Raw genomic sequence first — 9,098 nt, forward strand, 5'->3', positions numbered from 1 at the left:
CGATAAGAGATGATCCGCTGAAAACCAAAAAAATAAATAATATTTTTAAATGTTTATTAAATAATTCATACTTGTTAATATTATATAAATTGAAACTTAACTATCCAATGAGTTATCGATCCTAAACGCGGACTCCGTTCAGATCTAAGAGATGATTCTATTGTTGTCTGGCCAAATATCATTTTTTAGCAAACATCAAGGCTCTAACTGGTGACCAAAGGAATGAGTGATAATAGTTAATTCCTCTTAATTTCTTAAATTTGATACCATTTATAAGGAACATAATAATTAATTCCTTTTCATTCTTTAAATTTGACACCATTTATAAGGAATTTTTTTCTTCAATATTCCTTCTCATTCCTTTTAGTTTAAAGAATCAAAGAACAAAACCATTCTTTATTAAATCCGGGGAGGAACAACAAGGAACAAGTATTCCTATTATTTTGTTCCTCTTTATTCCTTTATTCATTGTTCCTGTTATTCTTTTAGTGGTCACCAGTTAGAGCCCAAACCTAATACGGTTTCTCTTCGTCAGTGTTTACCAATTTAAAATATATGCCACTGCTTCCTTAAAATTCTTACAATACAAGAAAAGCATTTTGATGTTAATTATTTTGAATATGTTAGTCGTAACTAATAATTAAACATATGACTCCAACAACGATGAAATATTGAGGTTATTGAGCATGATAAAAATTTCAAAATCTTATATTTTACTATGATATCAATATGAAAATGTGTGAAATATACAAAACGATCCAAAATAGCATTTTAATTGTAACTAGAGGCCGTATTGTAAGACCTTAATCCACTGCATACTTTTGACCACTTAGTAACAATAAAACAAACTTCGGATACTTTTCACATAACTTATTGAAAAGATGACTATCTCAAAATAAGTGTGTTGGAAAAACTCAACCACACAATGGTAAGAAACAGTTTGATTTGGTATTAAGAATCAAACACACAAACTTTAACACACTCGTCAACGTAGAAGAACGCAGAAAATATAGAAGATTGACACAAGAAATTGTTTATCTAAAATTCACCTAGAATAGCTACATCTCTGGGGCCTGCCAAAGAAATAATCCACTATAATTTTAAGAACAAAGATATAAAATCTCTCTCTCATACAATCAAAGTTTACAAACCAAATTCGGTCTTTTATTGGACAAAGGGAGAAAAAACACACGAGCTTACCTTATATATATATAGTAAGAGTCAATTACATTAACCTAATTAGATTAGAGCATTCGTCTCTTTCTATAAACCTATTATGAAATATTTCAAAATATTTGCAACTTCCATAATTCCACGAAATTAATATTTTCAAGATCCTATTAACTTTCATATCTCCATAAAGTGATAAATTTTTTCTTAATATGATATTTTTGTTTTGGTTTAAATTATGCGATTTTTTTTGATATCCATATAACCAAATTTTGACGAAGTTTATGATTGATTTTTTGACGTAGTCCCTGGCAAATCCCAACAAAGTAAAATTTAGTAGAATACGGAATTTCTGACATTCATTACTATACTTTAAAGTTCATTTTACACGTCAAAAGTTCATGTATATGCTAAGAAATCTCGAGTTTGAGTGTGAGAAAAGAGAGGCATATTCATGAAAAATGCGAGCATATAAATTACAAAATAATAAAAGAAGAAATATACGAGTACTTTCGTTTCTTACACTGTTTCATAGCTGTTTGAAGGCTCCTTATTTGACTATGAAAGAGCCCGCCGCTGCCGCTGGAGTCGGCCGGATATTTCACGTCTTTGTTGTTATACTTTTTATGAAAACACTATTCAATCATATGTATATGCAAAGTTATATGATATAACTTATATCTTCCCATTCATGTTAAGAAAATAATGATAAAGTTATTGCAAGATTCGAAGTCATAATCAGTAATAAAGAGCGTAGATTTAATAAACGTTCACATACATGACACACATATAGCTAGATATATGGTTGTGATTGAGTGGTCACTTCTCACCGACGTGGTGAGGACTAGATCCTATTGAACTAATCCGGTTAGGTCGGTCAGTCAAACCAACTAAAGCAAAGCAATACAAATACAAACACTCAATCCACCTCTATATTTGCTTGCTTATATAGTAACATTTAGAGGTAACTTTATTCCAAATCCAATTCTACTCCATTTCTTTTTTTATAAAAAAAAATAATCCTCTGTCTTTTATTTTATAATTAAAATATTATTAAAAAATACATTGGAGTAAACTTCACTTCTATTATAAAATTCTCTATTACTCTCTCTATTTCTAAAGCGTTTTTGATATTTTTACACTGATTAAGAAAATGACGAAAATATATGTAAGTTGTTATTAATAACATTTCTCTGACCAACAGTATATGAGATAAATAAAATTATTTATAAAATTAATGTAGTTTGCAATTAATTTTAGTTGAAAGTAGTATAATTTACATTGAAATTATATAGTAACAATTTTTGTATAACAAAAAAAACAGTGAAATGATAACTATTATGAAATTATTATGAAACAGAAAGAGAAGGAGTATAACCTTAGTATTGTGTGTTTTACTACTGTATAGGCCTTGCCAGTGGAACGCCCACCCACAAACATGTTAAAAAGCGACTGAAGTTTGCGCTACACACATACTCTTGCTATTTTATTTAAAATTGATGCAAAATACTAGTTTTTATAAAATTTATCTTAGTTACAGAAAATCATCACTAAATAAAATTAATTTAATCAATAAAAATGCAGAATTATGTAATTGGTCACAAATATAAAAAGTATACTTTTTTATTTTGAATCACAAAAACATCGCTTAATTTATAGAAAAAAACATTTCTTAAACCCTAAGTAAAATAAGTGGAGTATAGTTTTAAAATAAAAAGTTGCAGTCGATGCTTATATATTTTTATTGTATACATATGTTTGTTTGTGGTGGAGTGGCCACGTCCTCCTGACGTGGCGAAGGCTAGTAGTTGTAAACGTATTAATTACTATTTTATTTGAAACTGTTTTAAATTTTGAATATCTTGAGAAATTGGATTCAAATTTAAGAGATAAACTTGATCATGACTTGTGCGAAATTGCTGATTTATTTTTAAATTGATTAAACAAAATTTATAAATTAATTGAAAGTTTTCTAGTATTTATAAGATTTTTGTTTTTTTTTTTTTTGAACGTCTGGAGTTATTATTAATCAAAAACAGGAGTGAAAAACCGGTTTACAAAAACCAACCTTGACAACCAAGGCAAACCAATAACAGGAATAATGGCAACATTCTAAATAAGAATCAAAAGCCATTTCCATTCTTTTCTCTCATTATCCGATCATGAAGCCAAGAGGGACCACCCAAGGCCAAGTATAATATTTATTTTGTGTATCTTAATTAATATTATTGTAATTGTTTTGTGCAATTTATCTTGAGTCTAAATTTGTTGGTTATAATTAGTGTTAAGCATTTATCTTCGGATAGTATATATTTTGAATATTTTCCTAATTATTTGGTTATTATATTCATCATACATTGTAGTTATTTTCCATGTATATATATATATTTATATTTTTACGAAAATCTATTATTGAATTATTATGTTATTAAAAATATATAATATTTTATTAGATTGTAGATCAGTGCATACAAAAATAAATGATGTTATCAACATATTGGAATATGAATATCCGAGTCATTTTGGAAAGCATCCGAATACATAAGAAACAAATATGAATACATTTTTGTGTTCATATATATCATATTAGTTATCTTATGCTCTATGTATTTCAATTATAACAAAATTAAGATTCTTAATTGATGAATGTATGTAAATTTTATTCAATTAGCTATATAATATTCTATAGTTTTATTTTCATTTACATCTTATTATGAAATCATTCTGATATTTTGAAAAGAATAAACCCAACAAAAATGGATATGGATATAAGTAGAAATTTGACCCAATAAATTTTGTTAATTATTGATTTCTAAATTGAATCTTACAAACGAACAGTTTTTTCATTGGAAACAACAATTAAATGCCTCTATAATCTTTTTATGATTTTTTTTGTTTCTATCTGGTCTCTATGACAACACAAGCTATTTGTTGTTCCAATCACATATACTTTTTAATAGACTTTTAAAACATGAGAATATCTTTTTACAAAATATAATTTACAAAATAAAAATATTTAAATATTTTTATTTTAATTTACTTGAATACTCATACTCCTATATATAATTATATTATTTTTATTTATTAAATATTAAACTGTGCAAGATACTATTTAATTTAAATTTTAGTTATTTCAACTCTTTTAGTTATTAACTTTTAATAAAATATATGTAGTTTATTAAATTAATTTTATAACATATCTTGATAAAAGTTTAATTCTATTTTTATGTCAATTTTATTGCATTTTATATATACTAAATATTTAATTTATTTAATTAAATTTAAATGAATGTAATTTTTTTATTTATGAAAATATAACTAAAATAATCAATTATTTTAATAGCTTTGATATTGATTGAAATTATTTTGTAGTATTTAAACCTGAAATATATTTCGTAAATTAATTGGATATTTTAGTCAATTATTTGGTTTATAAAATAATTTAAAAGAGAATTGATAAAAGATTATACAAATATTAGATCTAATGTTTTTATTGTTTGGTTGCGAGACTAATTGTTGTGTTGTTTGAAAAAAGAGATGATAATATAACATTGTTTCTATAGTTACTTTATGATAAAAATGAATTTAATTTAAAAAATTTACAAAAGTTGGATCCAAAAGAATATTTTTATTTTTATAAAATATTATATTTAGACTCGCTTATAAACGTAGATTTTACTAGTGGAAAAATTTTAGTTGGTATTTAATGCTGATCTACATAATGTTATTAAAATAGCTATATAAGCATCTTTAATTTTATTCATTATTTTCATGTCCAACCTGTGGAAAATATAAGATATAATTTAATATTCAAACAACATACACTTTTAAGACTACGTTTACTAAACTATTGATATTAGTAGAGCCGAAGAACCCTTCACTCTCCTTTCCCTGAAGAGAGGGAGTATTTACTCTATATATAAAGTAAATTTTTAATTCTTTTTGTGACATGTAGAAGAGGCATTTGATGACATGTGTCATTATGTATTTTGTTTTGAGCTAATTGGCTTAATACCCTAAAAAATGCAGATACCATAGAGGAGGGGGTGGAGGGGGAGAATAGTAGTGATGGGGGAAGAAAATTATGGGGATTTAGTGTATGGAGTGAAAATAGGTAAGGTTTGGTGTGTAGGGAGTGCAAATATTCTTTTGTTTTTACATTTTAAGTCTTTCTTCTTTGCATTACTATAATTTAGTCCAATACTTTGTAATTATGCATTTTTCTTTTTTGATTGATCCCAAAATTTCTAGTGGTAATTTTAACTCCTATTTTATACAAATGAATCTTAAATAGAATTCATCATATCTAATTTTTCTCGCAAAAACCATCATCAAAAAGTTTGATAATCCATTTTAATAATCACTAAAATTCAAGATAAATAAAGAAATATCCAAAATAATATAAATATATTTTAAATATTTAATTTATTCACAGCTAAAAATAACATAAATTTTCACTATTTTATTATCTTTTATTATTTTCTATTATTTCATTTACAAGTTATATATTTATTTTACTATTAAAAATAAAAAATAATCAAACTAAGAAGAAGAAACTAAAGTTCATTATATAATCTAAACCTAAAACCTCCACAATCACAGAGAAAAACAAAATTTCATAGTAACACTAACTCAATAAAGGTCCAAAGTTGAAAGGAGATCATAAGCGGAAATTAACTTACCTCAAATTATCATAGAGCGTTTTGGTCCTAATATACATAGGTCAAGAAGGGTAGAAAGATAAAAATTGAGAGAAAACAATACCCCCAAACACAAATGAGCGTGACCAAATACTAACGCAAAGAACCAAGAAAACGGATCAGAGAAAAAATAATCACCGAACAAAAATCACCAGAAAGCAGAAAAATACATGCCTAAATCACCGGAAGCACAACCATCAGCACCTTACAAATTAAACAAGCACATGCAAGGAAAGTAGAGGAAGAAGAAAAAAAATCAGAGGAAGGAAGAAGGGAAGCCAATCACCGAGAAAAAAAACCCATTCTTGAGACGAAGAACAACTTTCCAAGCCGGAGAAAAACACTATCTACGCCCGTAGTGGCAAACATGGTGTAAGGGAAAACCACCCTAAACGCGAGCAGCGATGAAAATTACAACGAGATGAAAGAACATAGAGAGAAAGGAAAATGAAACGAAATCAGTAAATAGTGGAACCGTCTTTGAGTTATGAAGCATAAAAACAGATCACCAAAAACTATATTTTGAAAACTCAGACGAACATGGGTTATTGACGGCAAGCCAACGACAAGGAAAACAACATCAAAGATGACTAAACTCTGACCCAACCAAAAGAGATACAATTCTTAGCTGAAATCTAAAGAAGCGGAGCAATTGACCAGAGCAGCCTATACTGCAGTGAGAAACAACCGCACTACTGGAAACTCATAACCCCAAAATAGACAAATATCAGATAATCTCAAGGAAAAGAAGGCGAAGAAGATAAAGAGCACAAAGCTGAGTCTCTTTCTAGTGAGAAGTATTACATACTGAAAAGGTAAACAAAATACATAGATGGTGACGACTCAATGTCAAAATATTGGAAGAGGACAAAAATTAAAAAAATAATGTTCAAAAATTTGAAAAAAAAAACACAATTTTGACACTGAAACAGTTAATCTTAAAATTAACAAATGGCAAAATGTAAAATTGTTTAAATTCAATATGCTTTATACCATAGGCTCATTACATCACTAACAAATACTATTATACACACAACAACATATTATAGAAAAAACAAACACATAATATTTTAACATAACACATACTACTACATATACTACTACATAGCACAATAAAAATATCAAATAATGCTTTTAACAAATAAAAACAACCGCTTAATTATATCATCCAAAAATCATACTTAACAAAAGAATAAGTATTAATGTTTTTTGGTGGATTTGACTTTACAGTAAAGAATTATATTTAATTTAAAAATTTACAAAAAATAAGTCCAATATACTGTTTATGTTTTAATAAGTAAGATATATTAGACTCAGATATGAATCTATTATCTATATGTCTTAACTTAAAGTTTGCATATCCCAATTTGGATCATTTAGATATATTAAAACTAATTAATATATTTAATTATACATTTAAAATAGTAAAAGTAATAAAATTATTTCTCATAAAATTTATATAGAAAACAGTTTATTAGTATTTAATATTTAGTTTATTTACTATTTTATTGATTTTACAATCCAAATATCTTTATCTTTATCATTTATTATTATTTAACCACTTCAATTAGTGATGTCCGATGATTCAATCTAAAATTATTAGAATTTTTGATTTTGAATCCAATTCAAAGCAAAAATCAACTCCATTATTTGTTGTATTTTGTTAGGCTAAATTAAAAAAAAAAAGAACGTAATTAAACAATCACAACAAAAAAAAACTTACACTCAAAAAATCAATTTTAATTTTTTTATGCCACTACAACTAACGCACTAATTATATATATTAAAGCTTACTTAAATGTTTAAATGTATATTCCTAATATCGAATAAATACTTGATGCTAGGAAGAAATTTACTTGTCTATTTGATTTTGTTTTAAGAAAATAAAGAAAGAATTCTAAATTTAAAAAGTCTTCTTTTCTTGTCAGATCTTTTTTTTTTCTATATCACGTCCTTTTTATTCCTGTAATGGGATGTAATGGGAGGGAAAGAGAGAAGAAGAATCGTCGCGTCTTCATCCCAAACTTCCACTGTCACCTTCATCGATCCTTGTCTGTATTTAAGATAAATGATGCTTGTCTCCTCTATAAATAACAACCACGGTTCTTCTGGTTAATGATTAGAAGAACTAATACGTACATACACATTTGTACATACTAACCACACACACAAATATATATAACCTATGATATATTTAGGCAGAATAAATCCTCTGTTTTATACAACAATGACAAAAACACTTGAGATTGACATCAGATCCGCAGAGGGGCTCAAGATAAACCGGAGACTTATCAAGAAGAAAAAGACTTTCGCCGTCGCAAGGATCGGCGATAAGTCTCGAAAAACGTATCTAGACGACTCGGGAGGAAGCAATCCAACGTGGAACTTCAAGTCGGAGATGCCAATGCAAGGGAGTGTAAAGTTCATCTCCATTGAGGTATTTTATCGAACACGTTGTGGGCGTGATAAGAAGATCGGAGAAGCTCCAATCCCGGCGACGGATTTCATGGGTAAGTATTCTCATGAAGGACATTTGAATTTCTTGACCTATAGATTGAGAGATGAGTATGGTGATAAGTGTGGAATCGTGAATGTTTCCATTGTGGTTAAACCCGATTCCACAGAAACGACAATGTTCATGGCTCCTTCTTCTTCTTCGTCTGAACCGCCGTCGATTGATGGGTATGGTGGTCGGATTGTAACTGGAGTTCCGGTTTGGCGTTTGACATCATAAACTGGTGTTTGGTCCCCACCGCTTGCGCTGTAATACTTCATGCCCGAGGAAGAAGACGTGTTATTACAGGAGTAACTTTTTTGGGTGTGTGTTTCAACGGCCGACATACACTGGTGTTTGGCTTGCACGTCTGTCCTAAGGATTTTTCCCAATTCGGAATTGAGGAAGAAAGATGTGATTAGTGTTTTTTCTATACAAGAAAAAATGAGTTTGTTGTATGAAATTGATTACGAATTTCGAAATAAAGTCGAACTTGTTCTAAAAATGTTCGTGACTGACAAAAAAAAACATGTTATTGGAGATGATCCTACGTCTGAAATACGAATTGAACATTAGTAATATATAAAGAATTTAGTCACTCCACTAATTGCTAATTAGTTTTAAGTTGAAAACCCAAGAAATTTATCATGGTATCAGAACAGGCCCAATACCCTGATCCATTAATCCGGTCCGGACAGTGGCACGATCAATCAATTAGCTGATGGCCTAGAAAA

At 28.2% G+C, this 9,098-nt stretch overlaps 1 protein-coding gene across 2 annotated transcripts; it reads left to right on the forward strand.

Annotated features, from left to right (window-relative positions):
- Window positions 1-7,844: 7,844 nt before the first annotated feature.
- Window positions 7,845-8,869, forward strand: LOC108851604 (BON1-associated protein 1). Of its 2 annotated transcripts, XM_018625061.2 has the most exons (2): window positions 7,845-8,380; window positions 8,495-8,869. In XM_018625061.2, the coding sequence occupies exons 1-2, from the start codon at window positions 8,056-8,058 to the stop codon at window positions 8,602-8,604; spliced, it is 435 nt and encodes a 144-aa protein (XP_018480563.2). In that variant the 5' UTR covers window positions 7,845-8,055; the 3' UTR covers window positions 8,605-8,869. The 2 variants fall into 2 exon arrangements, with proteins under 2 accessions (XP_018480563.2, XP_018480562.2); XM_018625060.2 differs by having other exon boundaries at window positions 7,855-8,869.
- Window positions 8,870-9,098: the final 229 nt, after the last annotated feature.

Source organism: Raphanus sativus, chromosome 4 (assembly GCF_000801105.2).
Source record: "Raphanus sativus cultivar WK10039 chromosome 4, ASM80110v3, whole genome shotgun sequence".
Classification (NCBI taxonomy): domain Eukaryota; kingdom Viridiplantae; phylum Streptophyta; class Magnoliopsida; order Brassicales; family Brassicaceae; genus Raphanus; species Raphanus sativus.

Coding starts and splice junctions, on each gene's coding strand:
- LOC108851604 (XM_018625060.2), top strand. CDS start 8,056: ATGATATATTTAGGCAGAATAAATCCTCTGTTTTATACAACAATGACA.